Source organism: Phoca vitulina, unplaced genomic scaffold, assembly GCF_004348235.1.
Source record: "Phoca vitulina isolate PV1807 unplaced genomic scaffold, GSC_HSeal_1.0 scaffold25, whole genome shotgun sequence".
NCBI classification, from domain to species: domain Eukaryota; kingdom Metazoa; phylum Chordata; class Mammalia; order Carnivora; family Phocidae; genus Phoca; species Phoca vitulina.
Window position 1 is genome coordinate 17,772,519 of NW_022589728.1, and position 23,648 is coordinate 17,796,166.

General features: G+C 40.3%; 1 protein-coding gene across 3 annotated transcripts in view; it reads left to right on the forward strand.

The window, feature by feature from the left end:
• Positions 1-23,648, forward strand: part of SGK3 (serum/glucocorticoid regulated kinase family member 3) — a 139,816-nt gene that overhangs the window by 57,711 nt on the left and 58,457 nt on the right. For 2 of the 3 annotated variants that reach the window (XM_032421543.1, XM_032421542.1), the window contains exons 2-3: positions 14,724-14,940; positions 20,993-21,076. In XM_032421543.1, the coding sequence (XP_032277434.1) occupies positions 14,863-14,940; positions 20,993-21,076 (162 nt within the window). In that variant the 5' untranslated portion in view covers positions 14,724-14,862. Of the gene's footprint in view, positions 1-14,723; positions 14,941-20,992; positions 21,077-23,648 lie in introns of those variants that run through there. The other variant, XM_032421544.1, reaches the window with a different exon arrangement.

The following is a 23,648-nucleotide window of genomic DNA, read 5'->3' on the forward strand; positions in this document are numbered from 1 at the left end:
ACCTGCCATTCTTATTGTTGCCAAACTCGTTTCTTTAAGCCCTCCTCCATTTTATTCCATTCTCTATACCTACAACCTTTCAAGTTCCCTTTTCGAATGCCTTTACACCCTCATCTGCAGAATGAAATCCAGAGTGAGAAGCCTGGCATTCAGAGTTCTCTATGTGATTTCAAATGCACTTTTCCAGCCTCTGTCTCCTCTATGTAAGAAAAGTGATTTCCAATTTATGCTTGTGACTATGAAAATAAAATAAGGCTTTAATCATAATGCCATGTAAAAGCCAAAGGTGAGTGTTGCTTCTTGACAGTTTCTCTTTCTGTTTTTATCCAGTGGAGTGAATGTTTTCCTGTAAGTGGGCAGGAATTCAGACAAATTGAACGAATGGCTGTTCTCTGTACTGAGGACTTTTGCTGCCCTCTCTGTTTTGAGTGCTCAGCCTTCAGATCCTCCCTCACCACCCCAAATACTTAGATGTTCAGTTGGAAGTGTTTTGTTTTGTTTTTTCTTCCTCAGAATTCTAGAAACTTTTCATACTTTTCTTAGAGAATTTATCACAGTCTATTTTGAATTGTAATTCTTTGGGCATTTATCTTTTCTTTTTGCTACATATTAGCTCCTGGAGGGCAAGAATCACGCACATAAAAATTCCAGTTACTTTTTTAAGGAAATATAAGACATCCACTTCTTTGTTTTTAAGTAAAAGTGAACTTAAGGTTCTTTTTTATAGGTCTTTAAATCATTAGATATTGAGCTTCAACAATCATTTCTACAATATGGACAATTAAGGAAGAAGGCAGGGGGAAATTTAGTACTACATAAAAAGATCCAAATGAAGATACTGAGATCTGGATTCATAGAAGGGAAGAGGTGTAGGGAGAGCAGCATACCCAACACCCACATAAATGGACACGCAGAAGTTTAAAAAGTTACACAGACTCACTCAGGAAACCATTAGGGCAAGACAGACTTCATGGAGTAACATCTGCAGCTTTGGTTTTTCTTGTGGGGAATTATTCCTAGCTTTATTTTGTTTTTGCATCTCTACGCACAAATAATACTGTCACTGCTTTGTTTTCTGAACTGGGTAAGACTGAACTTTCTCTTCCTCTTTCTGGTCTGCAGAATGTAGTTTACCTTCTTTCCTTTATTTTTAAACTAATAAAATGTTCATACTTCTTTCTTATTTTCCTGTATGTATGGAGAAGATATATGCCAGAAGCTCTTAGTTCTTCAGAGAAAAGAGATAGAAGATACTTGAATTTATCTATTGTGAGAAGCTTCCGGCTTTAATGTTGATATCAGCATCTGGTTTAATATATTTTGTTTCATTTCATTACCAACGTATCCTTGCACATACTCCAGTTGAATGAATGCTTTTATTTTGCATGTGACTTTTTCTGATAAATTAAAATTTGTCTCTAGAACATCTATAGACATTTCTGAAATTTAATTTTCTCTCCTGTTGCCTCCCAAACCTCGACTGGGGTTTTCCCATTCTAGGACATGCATTAGCCTAACTTACTGTCTTTGTTGATTTTGAGTACTTAGAGGTGTCAACTATATTTATTTTACCATTCCTAGGATGAAGCTGCAGTTTCTATTGGTAGGAAAGAGTTGGTAAGGAAAATAAATATAAAAGTCCTAATTTTTTAAATGTTAAAACTTTAAGGTAAAAATCTGCAGATTATTTTTACTAATAAGTAGCTATTATAAGGTCAGGACTTAAAGCTAATATACTACAATTTATTTTTAAAATTTTTTAAATTAAAATTTAAATTTTTAAACATCTATTTTTTAAATTGTAGTATATTACCTTTAAGTCCTTACCTTATATTAGCTATAAGGAGAAAACTTACTACCAATTACATATTTAAATCATACCACAATTTAAATTTCTTCTTATGTGCTAACCAGTAAAGTTTTACTGTCAGAAAAAGAATCTTGAAAGCAAATATTTGCTTTGGAGTACAGTTTCCTTTATCACACTGTATAAGCATCTTTGTTTACCCTGAGTTCTCCTTGTTTTCAAAAGCCTTAGTTAAGGGTACATATCAGATAGGATCATTCATGCAAATAATAAGGATGGGGTGCAGACTAATTACACATTTCTAGCACATGATAAACACTGCAAGTATCTGTTAAATAAACCTATATTTTTCAAGATTTTGTTAGAGGACTGTAGCATACTAGTATGTTTAATAATGGAATTAATCTAGTAAAGGGAGAAATTGATGATTCAGGAGACATTAAGGAATGATGAGCCCTTGGTTACTTCGAAAATCTCGCACACTTTGGCAAATGGCAATTTTTACGTGCCTCTCTCTACCTGTTTGTTGAAAGAATAAATGAAATGTGTACCCTAGGTACATGGCAGTACGTAAGTCACAATTTCTACACTCTAGTCAGGGAGGTTTTCAATATACAAGATGTAATCTTAGATGATTATAAATGCTAAAATGGAAAAAAACCAGGATGACGACAGATTACTGTGGGGAAGGAGCACTGTAGTTAGGTGGTCCCAAAGGCTTGCACAAGGGCCTCAGTGTGAAGAGCTGATGGGAGAGCATGCTAGGCAGAGGGGACACAGGTATAAGAGATGAGATGGGAGAGTGCTCAGTGTGTGTGAGAAGTAGGAACGGGGCTGTTCCCACAGGAGTCTAGTGAGTAGGGTGGTGGGAGTCACTGGTGGGATGCAGCTGGAGAGATTGGAAAAGGTTAGGGCATGTGGGTGCTTGTAGGCTATTAGCAATAATTCAGGGTTTGGATTTTATTCTAAGGGCAGTGGGAAGCAATGGAAAGAGTTTAAGCAATGGGGTGAAATTATCAGATTTATAGTGATGAAGAAAATGATCCTGGTTACTGCAGGAATAATGGATTGCGGGGGGTTAGAGTGGAAGGTTCTCTAAAGAGACTGTGAAATGTGATGGTGATTGTTCTTTGTGGGGGTTCTTTGGCAGTTGCTTTTGTTTTTGGTTCCTCCTCACTTCTCCCAGTCTTCCCAGCCAGAGAGCCAGAGCAAGGCTTCATAGGACCTGCAGTATTCTACCACTGCTAATTCTGTGTGAAATTCCATGTTCATTTTTCTCATGCCTCATATAATCATCCATCAACCCATCACTCTGCCAGTGATCACAGTCCTCCAGGAATGATCCTTGAAAATGTTCTGTGTTCCCATCTTCCTGGAACATACGCTGGGAGTGTGCCTTCCAGTGGAAAAGCTTGGGAAGCCAGGAAGAGGGCATGTGTTCTGGTTCTGGGGAACCCAAGACAGAGACCTTAGGAGGCTGAGAAGGATAAAGCAGAGCATTGCAGCTGCAGTGAACATCCCTACCCTGTTGGTTCTGGAACCAGTGGAGGGACATGTTACCAGTTGGACTCAGTTTAGGATCTTCTTCCTTATCCTAGCAGCTTTGAGTCTAGTATTGGAAAACAGAGGATTGTCTGTTGTTACTTCTATCTCCTCACTCAGTCCTTTCCTTAAATATCTATATTAAATGGAGCCAGTTTCAGAGAACCAGCAGACTCATGTAACTTTTATCAAGGTTTTTGGATACTGCTGTCAGATTGTTGGGTGCAGACCATTCTATATTGTGTCCCAACATTGAATATCTTACACATATTTTATTTATTTTTTTTAGAAAGTGGTTTCTTTTTTTTTTTTAGGATTTTATTTATTTATTTGACAGAGAGAGACACAGTGAGAGAGGGAACACAAGCAGGGTGAGTGGGAGAGGGAGAAGCAGGCTTCCTGCGGAGCAGGGAGCCTGATGCGGGCTCGATCCCAGGACCCTGGGATCATGACCTGAGCCAAAGGCAGATGCTTAATGACTGAGCCACCCAGGCACCCTACACATATTTTATTTCTAATTCTTAATACCACTTTTCTTTATCAAGAATCAGGATAAATAAAAGGTACCTCAAATAAGAGATGCGATAAACCTTGGAAAAACTAGGACTGCTTTGTGATTACAGAATGAGGGAAAAATCAAACAGGGGGGTGGGGTGGGAATTAGAGGAAGGATATGTTAGTAAGGAAGGAAAACAGGAAAAGTTGTAACTGATTCATCCTGCGATATGTGTAGGGAGGTTACTATGTATCTTCCATTTTCAGATCCTGTTAGATTTTTAATCTGTTGTGCAGTGAATTTAATTTACAGACGTGACAAAGATGTGCTTTGTTTCTATCGGATGTGTTTGGAGCTAGTATTCTGAAACGTGGAAATAAACAGATACAGATTATATACTATTACAGTAGGCTTTCAGTAAAGTAACTAGTTAGTTTGAAGAATTTCCTAAGGTGCTTTTAATGTAGTTTAAAATGAAACCCAACTCTCTTGGCCTGTTCTCAGGAATAATTCCTGCCCCCTTCCCCATGCCCATTCCTTTTCATATTCTCTGGGTCAGTCCCCATTTTCCAAACCAGTTCCTATGCCATACCCCAGGTCTGTACGGGGATTTTATTTTGTCTCTTCCTTTGTCAGTTCCCTCCTTTAGGACCTTTGTTTCCAAACATCCAGCACCAACACCCCTGCCCCCCTGCCCCCCTACTGAAGAAAATTTGTAGCTCTTCCAGGTCTGCTTCTTGCCTTCTGGAACAGGATTGTTCTTAATTTCCCTTATGCCTTGGTATAATCACTTGCAAATCACTGAACCCCTCTTTGCCATATTAGTTGAGAGTGGATACGATACTTACGAATGTATCTGTCTTATGATTTTGGGTAAGGTCCACTAGTCAGTACCAAACAGCATCCATGATGTGTGAAAGAAATGAAGTTAAGAACTTCTCTGCTTAAATTTTAGAGGTAAAAAGCTGGAGAATCTTTGGGTTTTCTTATAAAACATTTTTTGGCTGTCTGAAACAAAGATGGACAAGATCCAGGACAGTAAGTGCATGTAATGGACAAAAACATGGGCACAATGATGAAGGAAAAAAATTCTTTTAAAAAAGCCTTAACTGATGTTAGCTATACTGGAATTGAAATAAAAACCTTAATTTTAAAAAGGCCTTAATCAGTGCCTATCTATTTTAAGCAGTATTTGTCAACAAAATTTTAACATAACATGAATTTGGACAGTTTTCTGTCATGGTATTTCATCCATATTTCCTACTTTTTACAGCCCCGAAATAAAAAAAAAAAAAATCTGTTAATGATTTTTTTAAAACTCCGCCCCCCCCCCCATGGTAGCATCCTTTCGTGTGCCCTTCTTATTTCATAATTTAGCCCTTGATTGTCCTTGTGATGGGGCCAGTACTCGGGGCCTATCCTGTACCACACTCTTGGTTAGATGTTGACATAAGATGTTTTATGACGCTGGGCCACTCCTCGTACAGTGCTACACAAACCTGACCCCTCCTGGTGGCAGAATCAGAAAGCTGCTTTTCCTGTGCATGGCCTTTTTTCTATAACCTGATAGCTAATGGATGCTTGGTGTTCTCCCCTCTTCAACCTGTATCTCCAAAGGTGATTCAGAAGAAGGGGATGCATGCAGTAGTACTATAAGGAATTCAGAGACAGTGTGTGCACACCAGGCTCACAGGTCAGAGCTGTGATCACCATACGGTGCTACCACCCAAAGCTGTGTGAGAATGTGGACCTTGTAGCCTAGGTTTGTTCATCTGCAAAATGCAGATAAAGATACTTGATGAGTCTCTATGAGGAACAAGTGATGTGTTAGATGTAAGGCACGCTTCAGATAGTGCCTAGCATTAGTACTCAGTAAATATTAGTTTCTTAACCTCAACAGTATTGACATCTTGGGCTAGATAACTTTCTGTTGTAGTGGCTGTCCTGTACGTTGTAGGATGTTTAGCATCATCCTTGACATGTAGCCACTTAGCAACCCCCTCAAGTTGTGACAACCAAAAAATCCCCAGACATCGCCCACTGTTCCCCTGATGAGAACCACTACATATAAATACAATATTTACTAGCTGTTAGTCTACCTTTGCAAACCACTTTCCCCCTAAAGTCTGGCTGGTCCCTGAAAGTTCTGTTCTCATCTGACCCACTTCTTTTTGTCAATTTGGACTTGTCTGAGTTGATTCACTGGATGAATATCAAGGTTAGTTCTTTTATTCTGGGTTAGTATCTGAACTTAGTCTCATTAGAGCTACAAGACCCACCCCTAGGTGAGCCAGCTGCCCCTGGAAACCAGTCTCCAAGACTATATTGTGACTCGCCAACAGAGTGAAGGCAGATTCTTTTACCATTCTTCTTCTTCTTCTTTTTAAATTTTATTTATTGTTTATTTGACAGAGAGAGACACAGCAAGAGAGGGAACACAAGCAGGGGGAGTGGCAGAGGGAGAAGAAGACTCCCCGCTGAGCAGGGAGCCCGATGCGGGGCTCGATCCCAGGACCCTGGGATCATGACCTGAGCCGAAGGCAGACACTTAACGACTGAGCCACCCAGGCGCCCCTCTTTTTTTTTTTTTTTTAAGATTTTTTTTTTTTTGGTAATCTCTACACCCAACATGGGGCTCGAACTCAAGACCCCGAGATCAAGAGTTGCATGCTCCACTGACCGAGCCAGCCAGGTGCCCCCCCTCCGCCCCACCACTCTTCTTTTGAAAAGCCTAACTTACCTATGAACCTCCCCCAAAATTCTAAGTTTTATTCCCACATGAACAACATAGCTTTTTTTCTATTTGTTTTTAGTTGTGGGGTTCTTATATCAGTCCTCTTCTCTCTGTTTTATTTCCCTGCCTGGCCATAAGATGATTTTGCAGAATTTTAATTGCTTCAGTTTCACAGAATAAACACAGATTAAATTTATAGTAATAGCAGGGTTGCTTTTTCGTAGTTTCAGTCCTGACTACTTAAGAATAAATTTATGAGGGGCACCTGGGTGGCTCAGTCGTTAAGCGTCTGCCTTCGGCTCAGGTCGTGATCTCAGGGTTCTGGGATCGAGCCCCGGGTCGGGCTCCCTGCTCTGCGGGAAGCCTGCTTCTCCCTCTCCCACTCCCCCTGCTTGTGTTCCCTCTCTCGCTGTGTCTCTCTGTTAAATAAATAAATAATATCTTTTTTTAAAAAAAAGAATAAATTTATGAGCCTTCATTGATTTCCAGAGGACTCTTTAGAGTGTATATATGTTGTAGAGGCAGTGGTATGACGGGTACAAGTCCTGAAGTCAGACTACCTGGGTTCAAATCCTGATGCCACCACATGGAGCAGATTACTTCTCCTTTTATGCTTCAGTTTCTCCTTGGTTAAACCTGTCAATAAGGCTTCAGCGAGGAGCCACAGTCTGGCTTATAATAAGCTTAGCCACTAAATATTAAATATTGTTAGGTTACTGGATTGATTTAGTTTGAAGGAAGGGATGATCTTATTTAAAGTGAGACAGTGTGGAATAGCAAACAAGTACATATAGATTTTGGAGGTGGTCAAATTTGGACTTAAATCCTAGCCCATTAACTGGATAGTAGCTTGGACAAGTGATTTCTTTCTTTAATTTATTATTATTATTATTATTATTATTATTATTAGGGGGCAAGTGATTTAATCTCGTTTTTCTCCAAGCAGCATCCTCATTTCCAACACAAGATTTTAGCACCCTTTTTTCAGAGAAAATTGAAGCAGACAAGTGTGATCTCTTTCAAACTTCTCCCATATCTGCCTGGGTTTATTTTTATTTTTACTTATTTATTAATTTTTTGCCTGGCTTTATTTTTAGTTAGGCTGAGAATATATGACAGTCTTCATCTGTGCCCTCGTGGTGTACCATGCACACATGTAACGTCACACTTAGTGAACTATTGAAATTTTTATATTGCTTATCATTCTTACCCATGAGATAAGTTCTTTGCAGGTAGGATTTTTTTCTTATTTCTCTTCCTTTGTCTTTCTATTGCTTAATGCATAATGAATGCTTAATAAGTATTTGTTGAACAAAGGAATAAAAAGTAATTTGAAACAAATTGCTATGTATTAGATCCAATTTATTGACTACTTATACAGAACTAGGTCTTTTACTTATCTCAGATGCTTAAACAACCATATGAAGTAGGTGTTGCTAGCCTCATTTTCCAGATTAGGAAACTAGGACTCAGATAATTTAATCTTGTCCAAGGACTGAGGTGGAAAATTGTAGCATATTGTCCCCGTTGGAGTTGTAGTCACAGGACGGAAGATCATCTCTCAGGAGTTTTTGGCCTTAGAGGGAGGAACACAGTAGCTACCAAACTGCAGCCTGCTCAGGAGGGAGCAAGATGACAAATACATGTTGTATTTGCTTTTTCCCACCCCACATCATGCCAAAGGGATGAAATCAACCAGCAGCTAGAGGGCAAGGGAGCCTAAAGGGTACCGGCTATAGAGGTCAGCATCCCAGGGCGTGGAGCAGGGTGGAGATGGATCTGAAAAGACATAGAGGATATCCAGCAGAGTCCTCCCCTTCCTGTCCCATAGCGTTCCCTCTTACACTTTGGGCATAACACTTAGGTTCCTAACTCAGGGGAAACACAGTCGGCCACCGACACTCGCTGTATTTGGTGCGTTCATACTCCCACCCAGAACCAATGCCAGTGTTCAGAGAAGGCAACAGAGAAGAGAACTAAAATAAAACAAAACTGCTATAGTCTTGGCATCTGTAGCTAGTCTTTTGCCTCAAGTTGATCACTAGTACCTATTTTATGTTCCCCTCCCCTTTCCAGCACCTTAGCTTGTCAAAGTTGTTTACTGGTGGAGGACTCCAAACTTTCATTCCCACAGGATCCAAGTCTGTAGTAGTCCCATCTTTATTGAGTTGCCAGTTTCCCATTGACCAGTACTGTTGGACATGCCCCCACTGAATCTCCTCAATTCAGACATAATTTTCCTCCCCACGCTGTATAATGACATCCAAGTTTCCTCTTGGAAATCCAGATCAGTCACTTTACTGGGACAGGGACCACTCTCTTATTAGGGTGGATGGTGTGATAAACCACACATGGCTAGGGGATAGGCTTAGCTTTCAGTTGAACAGGACTGTTCCTTGGTGAAAGCATTCATCCACCAAACCTGAAGTTATCTTGAGAAGGAAAGGGGTAGAGTGTCATGTTAAATCACAGGTTCTGGAATGAGACATCAGTTCAAGTTCTAATTCCACCAACTACTTGCTTCAGTGACTTCAGGCAGTTACCTAGCCCAATTCGGTGTCTGCTCACATGTTAAAGGAGAGTGACAATAGTATCTTCTAGGGTTACTGTGAAGATTAAATATCAGCCCAGTGCCTGGCACACAGTAATAATAATCATCACTACTGGTACATTATAAAGTTTAAAGTACAAGTTTGTAAAACAATATGTTCCATCATTTTAACACACAAGCACACATATACTCGTAATACAGACATATTCTCACACCCATATATGTTTATAGACATACAGAAAAAAATGAAACATGCAAAAAATATTGACTGTACATGTCTGTTGTGTGCTAAGATGATGGATATTTTTCTATATGCCTTTCTATATGCCTTTAATTTTTGATTATTATTTTTGCATTCAAGTGGCAAAAGTTACTCAATGAATTTTATGAATAATTTAAAAGTGACTCAAGAAGGTAATTGAGCCAAATTTCATCATAAAAACATAGTTTTGAGCCTAGGGTTAGTCAGTCCTTGTTGATGAAATCAGGGAGAATACCACTCTTCAGCCAGTTCAGTCTTTTTGAGAACTGAGGGTGCATTGAGTCAGGGACTATTGCAGTTCTGATACTAGGTTTATATTATTGATAATGGGTCTCCATGTCAACAAAATGAAATGTATTGTCAGGGAGCCATGCAAACACAGACATTGCCCAAAGATTGAACATGAGTACTCCAAAAACTGAGTGACACTGATAGGACAGATACTTGATCATTCAGGAACCTTCCATGTTTAAGCATCAAAAGCAAACAAAGAGGGGGTCTGGGTGGCTCAGATGGTTGAGCATCTGCTTTCGGCTCAGGTTGTGATCTCCAGGGTCCTGGGATCAAGCCCCATGTCCCGTTCCCAGCTCAGTGGGGAGTCTGCTTCTCCCTCACCTTTTGCCTCTCCCTCTGCTTGTGTTCTCTCTGTCTCTGTCTCTCTCTCAAATGAATAAATACAATCTTAAAAAAAAAAGGCAAGCAAGGAAGCGTAAGCCATGATTCATAGCACCAAAATGAGTGAATTGCTTCCGAAAGAGTGATTTCATTTTCTCAAATATTTCTGCATTTCTTCGGAATTTCTGATCCCATGAAGTTCAGGCCTGGTCACAGTGGAAAATAAGTCCAGCTTCTCTTTGAGATCTAATAGATTGATTCTCTCAGGATGCTCATGAATTTCCAGAAGTCTTAGATTTGAGTTTGGTAAATAACTTCAACAACTTTCTGCTACTCAGTCGTCTAACCAGTTAAGGTAATCTTAACTTTCACATCCAACTTCCGCTCCTTCCAAGTAACCCATAAATTGTCAAAGGTATTAGAACAAAGAAATACTGCTTTGTCTACTTTGTCATGGGTCCATTGAGCAAGCAATGGGTGATTGGGAAAAAGGCTGACTGACATCCATAGGACCGGTCATGTTGACCACCTGATTATTGACAGCCTCTCTACAGTGAGCTTTTATGTAGGACACAAATATTTTTTACATTCTGTGCTGTGTTGAAAAGTTCATCCACATACATCTGCAAGCCTCTCCTCGTTTTTAACCTTTAAAAATTTTTATTTAAAAGATGAAAGAACAACATATGGGAATATACTCTCCCCTTTAAGACTTTATTTATTTATTTGACAGAGACACAGTGAGAGAGGGAACACAAGCAGCGAAGGAGGGAACACAAGCAGCGAGAGAGGGAACACAAGCAGGGGGAGAGGGAGAGGGAGAAGCAGGCCCCCCCACAGAGCAGGGAGCCCGATGCGGGGCTCGATCCCAGGACCCTGGGATCATGACCTGAGCCGAAGGCAGATGCTTAACGACTGAGCCACCTAGGCACCCCTACTCTCCCCTTTAAAAAACAATTTGAATCTTGTTCTTTCCAGCTCTTTTACCAGTGAGCCATCCATTAGCCATTGGCCACAAGTCAGCATAGATATATACCTGGGGCATGCATTTCTCCTGACACCACATATACTGCTCAGAATTGTGCCCAGTGGGAAGAGTTCCCTTCACCACTCTTTCAGGACCATCCTTGAACCTATTCAAGGTTGGGGCTAGCATGCCATGCATGTGCATTCATAAGTGGGCAGGTCTTTTCCCTCCTCTGCTGACTGGTCGTAGGGTGCTCCCCGCGAGTGTGTGATGAGAGAGCTCACGAGGAAGATGCTGCCAGTACCAGGTATTCCTGTGGTTTCCTTGTGCATTCCAGACCTGCTCAGGCCCAGTCTTGCTTTTAACATACCAAGTGGAATGCTTTTGTACAGTCCATTTTTATGATTCAGTAGGTCAGATAATATTGTTCATGACTGGGCTGTTCTTATTATATAGTCTCTTGGTTTCCCACGGGCAGGTATATAATCTTTACGTGAGCTTAGTAGCAAGCCAGGAACCAAATGGACAAAACTTACTGACAGTGCCCTAAGGAGTCTATAACTCTTATTCTTGATGCTTGTCAGAGGCTCCTTCCCCCATCCCTGTCTGCCATGTCATTTGTAGTACTGGTGGGTGTGCTAAGGCATAGCCCCAAGAGTTAGGGCAGCTTTTATTGCTGAAGAACCTTCTCTTGAATCAGGCCCCCGTAAAAACTGGCAGCCTCATAGGTTACCCAGTATATAAGTCAGAGCAGCACATCCTAATATGAAGCTCACCAGTTGTGTTACGTCTTTCTTAGTGGACATAGTGCCAAGAGTAGCAATTTTACTTTAGATGGGAGAGTTCCTGCCTCAGACCTCTGGAACCATAGAAACCATCAGTGTGGTAGATCCCTGAACTTCCGTGGGTTTTATCCTCTATCCTCTGGCTTGTACATGTGTCTTACAGAGGCCTCCTGAGTGCTTGCTACTTCTTGTTCACCAGATCCAGTTAACATAATGTCATCAACGTGATGGACCAGTGTGGTGATCTGTGGGATATTGAGATAATCGAGTCCTTCCAGACTATATTATGGCAGTGCAGAAATAGCCCTCAGGTAAAACACTGAAGGTGCACTGCTATTTCTGGCACTTGGTGGGAAATTGCATTGTATTGTTCTTACTGATGATAGAAAAGAAAGCATTTGCCAGGTCAGTAGTTATCTACCAGATATCAGAGGTTATGCTCATTTTCTCCAGCAAGAAGTATCACATTTAGAAGTACAGACATGATTGGCCTCACCATCTATTGTTATGTTCCAAGATCTTTCTGGCTTTGGTCCAAGTAAATAGGCAAGTTAAAAAAGGAGATATAATAGGAATCAATGCCTCTGTATCCTTCAGTGTTTTTGATAATAGTACTGACTTCTGAGCTTCTCCCGTGGATGTGGTACAGCTTCTGGTTTACTTTCATAGGGGGAGAGGGGAAGAGTTCCAAGCGTTTCTTCATGGCCCTTTCTTCCATATGGCCATAGGACAGGGAACCAGTGTGGGGTCTTGGCCACTTACTAAGTATATCCATTTTCACAAAAATTTTAGGACTAGGGAAATAACCAAAGGATGGGCCTGTGGTCCCATGGTACCCACCATGAGATACCAGGTTGACTTCATCACTCATTTCTTTTCTGGAATGAGATAGGTGCTCTGACTGGTGGGCCATGTTTTGGGTCTTTGGGGATAAGTGTCAGTTTAGACGTAGTGTCTAGTAACCCTTGGAAGGACTGTACATTTCTCTTTACCCAGTTGAGCAGTCACCCTTTCGAATGGCTGCAGGTCTTTCTCAGGGAAGGTCTGGAGAAAGATTGTTGGGATACACTTGTGGCCATGTATAGGATCACAGTAATCTCATATTTAGTCCACCTTGGCCTAATATCCTTTGAATGTACTCCCATATATGCTCCTCAGACTCCAGCTGGTAAAAATTTCTGAGATTCTGCAGATTTTTCAGTATAAAGGCAGTCTTTTCCCAAAGTTGGCTTTGAACTTCTTCCTGGGTTCTTGTGGGAGCTAACTCTCATTGGGGTGCAATTAGGGGTGATAGGAATAGGTAGTGAGGAGACTTGGCATCCTCCTAAGTGCTGGGCTCTATACTTATTGCCCACTATACATGTCCCCTGAGTACCTTGTATGAAACAACTTATCCTACTTCCCAGCTCTTCCCCCCTCATCTATTCCTGATGCCACTTAATATCAAACCTTATTGTCCCTTCCAAAGGGAAGACCTGAGACATGATGTTCTCCTCTAGTTCTGCTCCTGTGGACCGTGCACAGTAAGGCACAAGCAGACATTCAAGCTCTACATAATACAGTACCAGTAGGGCCCACCACCCTCTGGGTCCCACATTCTCAAGGGATAGGTGTGGAAAGTGTAGCACTGTAACTTTCACCCTCTTGTCACTTCTGCTACAGTTGGAGAATGGGCTGATGTGGGTCTGGGGCTCCTAGGCAAGGTTAATCTGCCTTAGAAGAGCTAAGGGTCCACCTGCTCTGATTCTGTGCCAATAGAGCGATGGAACTGTGGGGCAAGAGTTTGATCAGGTGGCTGTCCTGGTCTAATGGGCGAGCTGAAGAATCGAGCTGCTTTAATGGGGCACTCTGAGCTTAGGATGGGGCCGGTGACATGTCTATGTTTTCTGACAACTAATTCAACTACATATAAATCCTTCTAAACTGCATTTCCAGCATCAAATCCAGCAAAGTGGGTTTTGAATCATCTCAAAGGAAGCACCCTTATAATCAGTTAAAATTCACCATACTCAATGCCTATTGATAGATTTTCAAAATCATTACTTCAATATAATTTATTTACAATTTTTAGATCTGTCAGAGTGACTTCTTAAAATCAGTCACCAGGGAAACTGGCAAACTATTTAAAGGGTATTATTTGGTATCAGTGGAGAGTATGGGCTGCCGTGTAGCAAAAGTGACATCAGTTTGACATCTCGAGTCCTTGGTCCTTGGGTGGAATGATAATATTAACATAATTGTATTTATTCTATATGAAGATTGTAATATCTCTGACCAGGGGCCCAGTGCATAAGAATTATCCACAGTTGTAAAAATGCAGCACAGCACAGTGGTTAAGAGTCAAGACTGGAGCCATGCAGCCTGGGTTCACATCCTGGATGGGCAATTTATTTAATGTCTCCATGTCTCAGTTGCCTCACATGTAAAACAGGAGTAAATAGTTACTATATAGGATCCTAATCTGAAGCAAGCTTCACCTGCTCATCTTGATGTAAGAAGCCTGAAAAACACACTTTGGGTGTGCCTGCCCGGCTCAATTGGAAGAGCATGTTGACGCTTAATCTCAGGGCCGTGAGTTCGAGCCCCACCTTGGGTGTAGAGATTACTTAAATAAATACACTTAAAAAAAATAAAATAAAATGGAAAGCACACTTTGAAAAACGCTGCTTGAAATCTAACAAAATAGAGCCGTTTTAGGTGCAAGTTGCCCTCAGTCCACCTGAACTGTGGCTCCTAGAATGTCTTAGTGGTAAGGAAGGCTGGTGGGATGCACATGTTTGATTGTGCTTTAGCTATTGATGGGGCATAAGAGAAACTGGATCTCTAACCTGGGCTGTGACTTACGATCAAATGTAAATTCCTACCAGAATAAGCATGAAATTGGTCCTGTGAATAATGACAAATCATTGTATTTTTAAATGATTTTGCTAATCCATGTTTTTTTTTTTTCCCCTGTTGATTAAGGTTGCATGATGGAATATGAATGTTACCTCAAGAGGTTTTATGTTTTGGATTAGCTAACTGTGTTTATCCTCTGCTGACTATTTCTTCGGACTCATTTTTTGGTGTCCTTTTGAGGCAATAAACTCAAAGGGATTATAACATGGACTACAAGGAAAGCTGCCCAAGTGTAAGCATTCCCAGCTCCGATGAACACAGAGAGAAAAAGAAGAGGTTTACTGTAAGTATGTAATATAAAGCATATGGAGAAAAAATGAATATAGAGAATATTTCCATTTTTTTCTTTTTTTTTTTTAAGGGTTTATTTATTTGACAAAGAGAGAAGGGGAGCAGGAGGAATAGCAGTGGGAGAAGGAGAAGCAGGCTTCCTGCTGAGCAGGGAGCCTGATGCAGGGCTCGATCCCAGGACCCTGGCATCATGACCTGAGCCGAGGGCAGACGCTTAACGACTGAGCCACCCAGGTGCCCTGAGAATATTTCCATTTCTTCTTTTGTTCTTCCTTAACCTAGAAACATCCTCCCCATGTTTCCACATACCCAGATCTTACTTAGCCTTCAAATGATATATCCTCCACAGTCTTCCCTTTGTACTGTAACAGGATATAGTTTCCTTTTCAGATTTTTGCCTGTTTACCTATCCCCTGGGAGAAGCTTGTGAAACTCCAATAGATCCTCTCACCAGAAAGTGTGCAGACACAATGGTCTACAGACATGCACATAATTTTGCATGCGTTGTCGGGAGCTTAATGGACTCCAGAAGTCATGGATCCCATGTTAAGAACCCCTGTCTTGCAATTTCCACAGCATCTTTCTTATGACAGTCATTTTCTACCTCAGTTTTTGAAATGTTTAATCCAGTATTTTATCTCTTTTTCTACCTGAAAGACAAAGTCCATTTCTAATATTATTTTTTATCACCATAGCATCTACTATAGAACTGTAAAGAATAAGCACAATGAATGTTTGCTGAATCATTTTGTCAGTGAGAGTAGCCATTTCTCTAATTAGTGTAATGAAACCTACTGTATTTAGTTCCAGTAGTCCTGTTTGTGTGTATATTCAGAGATCTCCTGCCTTCCTCCCCCTGAAACAATATCATTTATCTAGTCTATAACTGATCTGCTCTTCCTTGTAAGCACCTACCATCTGCTGAGTAGTATGAAGAAATTCATTTAACTCTGTTCTATTTAACATTTAGTTGCAGCTAAAATTTAAGCAGTTCGGGGCGCCTGGGTGGCTCAGTTGGTTAAGCGACTGCCTTCGGCTCAGGTCATGATCCTGGAGTCCCTGGATCGAGTCCCATATCGGGCTCCCTGCTCAGCAGGGAGTCTGCTTCTCCCTCTGACCCTCCCCCCTCTCATGTGCTCTCTCTCTCTCATTCTCTCTCTCTCAAATAAATAAATAAAATCTTAAAAAAAAAAAAATAAATAAAATAAAATAAAATAAAATAAAATTTAAGCAGTTCTTTTAAGTAAAAATGCTCAGGCTGTCTTTATTCTACTCTCTTTCTCCTATTTGAACACACGCTCCTCCAACTTGACATCATGGTTTATGGTGTCCCCTTTTGTGGTATTTGTTGAGTCAGTGGCTGACCTCATGGTAGCCTGCTGAAGGCTCTTGCATTCTTGTCAGCCCTCTAGATCTTTGCTGTTCTGGGTGTGAGTGACTGGTCTGGCAAACAGCCAGCTGTGGTTGACCTGATCTAGCCCTGGACATTTTGTTGGCATCCACTGTTGGCATCTGCAGTCAATCAACTGATTTGTGATCTGTTCTTTGTTGGCTTGGCCAGAGTGGTAGGTGACTTACTGCTGACTCAGCTTCCCCTTGGCTCTTGATGGCTGTAGACCCCACTGAGGCTCTGCCACTCCTTTCACTGTTCTTAATTCAAGTGGTCTACCCCGGCCTCTGACCTGGGGATCACCTCGCTCCTGCCAGGTGCATCCCATAACAGATGACTTTCAACTCAGAGTTCATGTCACATGGGAAAACTGAGGAGTTAAACTAAACCCTTTGGTCTGACCACTCCAGTCTCTTTTCTTTTTCTTTTTTCTTTTTTAAGATTTTACTTATTTATTTGTCAGAGAGAGAGAACAAGCAGGGGGAGCGGCAGAGGGAGAAGTAGGCTCCCTGGGGAGCAAGGAGCCTGACGCGGGGCTCGATCCCAGGACCCCGGGATCATGACCTGAGCTGAAGGCAGATGCTTAACTGACTGAGCCACCCAGGCGTTTTTTTTGTTGTTGTTTTTTAAGATTTTATTTATTTATTTGCCAGAGAGAGATCTAGTCTCCTTTCTTAACTAGGTGGGGCTGGAGCCCCCAGTGACACTTTTCTCCCAAAGTCCCAGACAAGGAACTGGAAATAGCTTCTGTCCTCTCCTCGGTTCTCCCTTTCTTAATAAACGTACCTCCATACCCTGTACCAAAGCCCAGAGGAGAGGCTGCAGTGTGTGTCTGGCCATTTGCCTCTGCTTGGTGTCTGTTACAGCGGTATCTTAAGCATTGTTCATTTATTCCGCAATCTTATAAGCAAGTCTTAGAAACATCACTTTGATGGTAAATAAGAGGCCAGTATACCTCAGTAAAATAGTGGAGTGTGTGAAAGTTTTTTTTCCTTCCCTCTCCTATTTTTTTTTTTTTTTAATCCTTGAGCATTCTCTCCTTTAAGGGCATAACCTCCTGCCAAGTTTGATGGAAGTTCATATATAGCAAATATAGGCAGTGGGTTATCTCAGTGTCCATTTACTTTTCATGGTAGAGGTGTTTTCATGCCTTCTGTGAGAGGTCCAGGGAAGCCTGTAGCATCACTCTGACCCACCTGTTCCCAGAGCTGTCCCCTGCATTCTCGGAGGCCTCCTCCACATCACTTTGTTCATTTCCTTGCTTCAGATTATCAAATGTTGCCCTTGTAGAGAGGCTTTTTCTGACCACCCTATATAAAGTAGCACCTTCACACCCCACCCTACCCCTTTCATTCTCTGTCCTGCTTAATTTTTTTGGGGGGGGGGGTGTTGTAAGGGGCAGAGGAAGAGGGAGAGAGAGAATCTTAAGCAGTCTCCACACCCAGTGCAGAGCCCAGCACGGGGCTCAATCTCACAACTCTGAGATCATGACCTGAGCCGAAATCAAGAGTCGGATGCTTAACCAACTGAGCCACCCAGGCGTACCATCCCCTTTTCTTCATATAGGCTCCACACCCAGCATGCAGTCCAGTGCAGGGCTTGAACTCACAATCCTGAGATCAAGACCTGAGCTGAGATCAAAAGTCAGACGCTTACCTGACTGAGCCACCCAGGTACCTCTACCCTATTTAATTTTTTAATAGCAGTTATCACTACCTGACACATTTTGTGCTTATTTATGACTAGACTAGACTAGAATGCGAGATCCTTTGAAATAAGAACTTCCCTCACTGTTGCTTTATCAGTACCCAGAACAGAGATGGATATTTAGAAAATATTTGTTGAATTGATGTTGAATGAAAAGTAGTACTAAGTTCACATGTTAGTTGCTGACCACTACAGGGCAGTCCTCAAGAACCTCAGTTCTAGTCAACACAGATAGACCCTACCTCACCCAACACACACTCTGTGTCGAGCCTCAGTGGGTCCCAGATGCCTGTGTCATACTTGGGAACAAAAACAGACATTGTGTTATTTGCTATCTGTAATATTTTTATACTCTAGTTCTCGTGTCTTTTATATAGCTCCATACTGTGAAGCTTCTAACAGAGAAATGCATTACCTTCTAGGATGTCTTAACTTAAACCAAGTCTAAATTATACTTTCATTTATCCATTCAACAAATTGTCATTGAGTTTGTGTGTCATGCTAGGTGCTGTTCTAGGCACTGGGGATATGGTAGGTAGCAAGCATGATACGGCCCTTGCTCTCAAGGATCTTAAATTCTGGTGGGACAAGACAGGCAATAAGGAAATATTTTTTTAAAAAAACCAAATAGTTTTATATTGTAATAAGTATTGTACTGCTTTCTGTGAATTCTTGTGCTTCTTTTGCAAATGAAAGTGTTTTTTAAAATTTGAAGAGTTTGTGGTTACCTGTTGGTGTTTTATTAGAACTTAATAGGCCCTTGTTCAGGGTGCCTGGGTGGCTCAGTCAGTTAAGCATCTGCCTTTGGCTCAGGTCACGATCCTGGGGTCTTGGGATGGAGCCCTGAGTCAGGCTTTCTCTGCTTTGTCTCTCTTTCACATAAATAAATAAAATAAAATCTTGAAAAAAAAATAGGCCCTTGTTCATAAGTCATACTGCTGATTGGTAACTTCATGGGGCTTTATCTGAAGCAGAGGTGCTTCAGCCTGGAACCTATTTGTGGCTTCTAGTCTTGGCTGTCCTTTGGTAACCATGGGAAGCCACCTTACCACACTAGGAAGCCAGCATAACTAATTCAAGTGGCTTGCAGTCATCTAAACCTAAGTTTCTGATTCTTTGGTAGCAGTCCTGCTTCCAGTCCTATCTGATCTTGAATGCTCTATGAGTTAAATCTGTAACCTAGTCTTAGAAACGGTGTAGCTTTGCTGGCCCCTTGACCAGGTTCTTTATCCTCTACTTCACATTCTCTCTTTGTGAGCAGTATCATGTTACAAACAAATCTGGTATCTTACATCCAGTAGCTTCCTCTTTGACAACTTGATGCCTTTTTAGTTAAGACCAGAAGAGCCATGTTACCACCCACCATCCCAGCTCATGTAGGGTGCCTGGGTGCTCTTTTTCTCTCACTCTAAGTAATTCGTCACTTAACTCAGGTGATTGATACCAAGGACTTTGTTTCACCTTCCAGGTGAGACCTTATCCTCTCTCACACAGAGGAACGTGGCTTTGCATGCTGGGACCCTTCTCACTGTGCGCTTATTAACGTGACCATATCTTACAAAGTGCTACAGAATTCATGTTTTAATCACATAGAGTATCAGAGAGGTACTCTCCTCACATATTATCTAACTATGAACTTGTGAGTATAGCTTTCAGTCTTTTATGGGAAAGGATAGTTTATACATATTTGTATACCCATGTTCTAAAATAAACCTGGTTTACTCTGAGTTGTCTAACAGACAATGGACAACTGTATTGTAAACCCCAAAGTAATTCCTATCTCTATAATTCATAACCCAAGTCATACATCAGTGAGCTTTTCCTCAAATGCATGGATTCTTGTTATTTTTCTCTTTAGAAATGACACATGGGGCGCCTGGGTGGCGCAGTTGGTTAAGTGTCCGACTCTTGGTTTTGGCTCAGGTCATGAACTCAGGGTTCTGGGATCGAGCCCTGTGTCGGGCCCCTCACTCAGTGTGGAGTCTGCTTAAGACTCTCTCCATCTCCCTCTGCCCTTCCCCACCCCTCATGCTTCTCTTTCTCTCCTCAAATAAATAAATAAGTCTTTAAAAAAGGAAAAAAGAAATGACAGATCTTTGGGGTCTCAAACCATTCTCTCTACATTAGTATGTTGAATTATATTCTGAAACTATGGGATGGGATGAATTACAAGAATTAATTCTGTATTATAATTGTTGATGATTTGATACTGGTTCTGGTACATGAAGGGTCGAAGATTTAAATTTTAGTCTAATAAGTCTGTGAATTTGGGCAAGTTATTAAGCTTTTTTGGGCCATCATTTCCTCATGTGTATACTAGGGGGTTATAGTATTTGTTCTGCTTACTTCATAGGGTTGTTGACTCTGGTTATATGAAGTTATGTATATATGAAAATATTAAACACATGTAAGATGGCAGTAGGAAGTCTGAGGATAAATTCCAGTTTGAAAAATACTGTGTACAAGATGACCTGGAAGGAGAAGAACTAAGAACTGAGTCTTTACTATGTGCCAGGCACCACTTTTGAAAATACTTTATAATTTAGTGTAATGGTTATTGCTGGAGAAGAGGAGAGGAGAATGGCATCAATTGAATCTATAATGTTGTAATCTTGGGGGGAGAGAAGTCTGAAACAAGAATGGCAAGATGTTAAAATTCAGAACATCTGAATGAGTTCACAGGTGTTCACTGTGTTATTCTCTTTGAAAATTATACAAATATTTCATAACATTTTAAAAATAAAATATCTCCTAAAAAATAAATAAAATATCTCCTTTCAAGAAACAAAGTCTTTTAACCGGTATACTTCTGTATTTTAGAGAATCACATATAAACATGGATGTCTAATATCAGTTCCCTGAGTATAAAAACAGGTTGTTCACCTATTAAATAGCTAATGAATTTTTTTGCAATCAAGTTTTGTTATGCTCTTTTTTATTTCTGCAGGTTTATAAAGTTCTGGTCTCAATGGGCAGGAGTGAGTGGTTTGTCTTCAGGAGATATGCAGAGTTTGATAAGCTTTACAATACTGTAAGTAAATGTCAGTCTGCAGGATTTTTATTTAACACAAAACACCTGAGGGTGCCTGGCTGGCTCAATCAGAAGAGTGTGCAACTCTTGATCTTAGGGTTGTGAGTTCAAGCCCCATATTAAGTATAGAGACTACTTAAATAAAACTTAAAAAAAATTAAAATAGAATAAAACACCTGAGAAAACTTGCAAATAAGAGAAATTTCTTTTTTTAAAAAAAGATTTTATTTATTTATTAGAGAGAGAGAGAGATCATGCAAGAACAGGGGGAGGGGCAGAGAGAAGCAGCAGACTCCCCACTGAGCAGGGAACCTGATGTGGGGCTTGATTCCAGAACCCTGAGACTATGACCTGAGCTGGAAGCAGGAACTTAACCGACTGAGCCACCCAGGCACCCCAAGAGAGATTTCTTTGAGTGATTAAATAATACTCCTACTCAAATAGACAAGCAGAAAAGCATAAGAGATTCTCCAGAAGCATCCTAACTTTGGAATTCCTACCAAAAAGGGTGGAGAGAGGATTGTTGAGAATTTCCAAGTAAACTCTTGAAGATATAAAAACTAGATATGCAGCTTAAAATACATTTAATGTCAGAATATTAGAAATAAATTCTTTCTATTGCCTCTCTAATAGTTGTTAATCGTCATGTTATTTCTGGTTAAATTGCCCAGCAACTAGGTTGAGGTCTGAAAGTTTGTCATAAGCTTACCTTCCTTCTATAGTTTCATTTTTGGCTAGAGGTAAGTCTTCAGTTCCAGATTTTAAGTAGCCAACACAACTAAAATGAATATGGACTTTTGTAAGTTCTAACAGTTACTGGTCGGTGGGGGGTGATATCTAAGGGATCATTAATTGTTTAAATTAGTAAAATACATTTTTATATATTCAGAATTCAGATATTAAATATTATTTTTAATCCAGTGTTTGCAATTCCAATTACTCTCTAAAGTAGGAAGCAAGAGCACCATGGTCATTGTAACATGTCAGGCCAGATCTATGCAGAGACCAGTGTTTGTGTATTATTGTCCATTGTTGTGTTGGATATTAGTCATACATACCTAGGAGGCCAAAGAACCCCACCTGTGTTAGTCATTATAGACCTTAGATTATTAAGACAGCTCTGGATTCCAAGCTTTGCTTCAGTTAAGGAAAAAAGCAATTATGCTTCAAATCCCAAATTTAAATTTTTTTCTGCCCTAAGAATAAATAGGAATCTCCTTATGTCATTGTTTAATAAGTGGTAGATTACCAGGCATCCTTCAGAAAAAATTGTTTCATATTAAGAAGGTAATTTTCTTCAATTTTCTTAACCTGTCTCTTGATTTTAAAAATAGGGTTAAATAGATACAGAAGTCTGTGGCTTACCATTTGTAAGATACTTTAAATATGGAAGAAGTTAAGCATATCTCAGTTAAGAGATAAATTATTTTCTAAATGGGCCAGAATGAATCCAATGTCTGGTTGTACAATATTCCATGTTTTGTTAAGTCATGAGAGTAAGGCTTCTGATTCATTTCTTTATTTTTTTTTAAGATTTTATTTATTTTGGGAGGGGGGAGAGAGCAAGCACAAGCGGGTAAGGGGCAGGAGAAGTAGACTCTCTGCCGAGCAGGGAGCCTGACGTGGGACTTGATACCAGGACCCTGGGATCGTGACCTGAGCCAAAGGCAGACGCTTAACCGACTGAGCCACCCGGGAGCCCCTTCTGATTCATTTCTATTTAGCATTTCACTGTGTCTGCTTTTCTTCCAAATAATATTCAAATGCTTTGCTAGTTAAAATTGAACTTTTAAAATAATAAAGCTTTTTAAATGGCATTTTTTCCTATGTAAAATTAATATATATTCTAGAAAATCTGGAATGTAGAGGAAAATAAGTGTTCAAACTTAAAAATCACCCCTCCTATGTTGCTACTCAGAGATCTGTAGTATTTTTACTGTGTTTTCTTCTGTTTTTTAATTTTTCTTTAATGCATATGTAGCCAAACTAAATATATATATATTTAGTTGCTTAATCAAATGATACTGTGACAGTCTTTTTTTGACTGTAAGTGAAGTCACATTTTTGAAACAAAATAATAGCCAAAAACAATTTGTACATGAGGATATCTTCTGTAATGTTGAATGATTTTTATTTAGTTAGTTTATTTACTTACTTATTTTTAAGTACACTCCATATCCAGGGTGGAGCACAATGCAGGGCTCAAACTCATGACCCCGAGATTGAGACCTGAGCTGAGATCAAGAGTCGGATGCTTAACCAACTGAGCCACCCAGGCACCCCTATAATGTTGAGTGATTAAAAAAAAAAATAGTTTATATTGGAAAAAAAATAGTTTATATTGGAGGCTGGGTGAGGGTTAAATTGCCAGCTGTATTTGAAATTCTTGGATACCATTATATAAATGATTAGCATTTTTGTGAGGATTGTACAGATTTGACCGTAGCTATCATGGTGATACTATAACACATATATGCATATACCGATAGTTTATATTAACTTCTTTGAGAAACAAGATGAAATTTTTTTCAGTAAACTACTAATAACTGAAAATCTGAGATTTCTTTCTGTA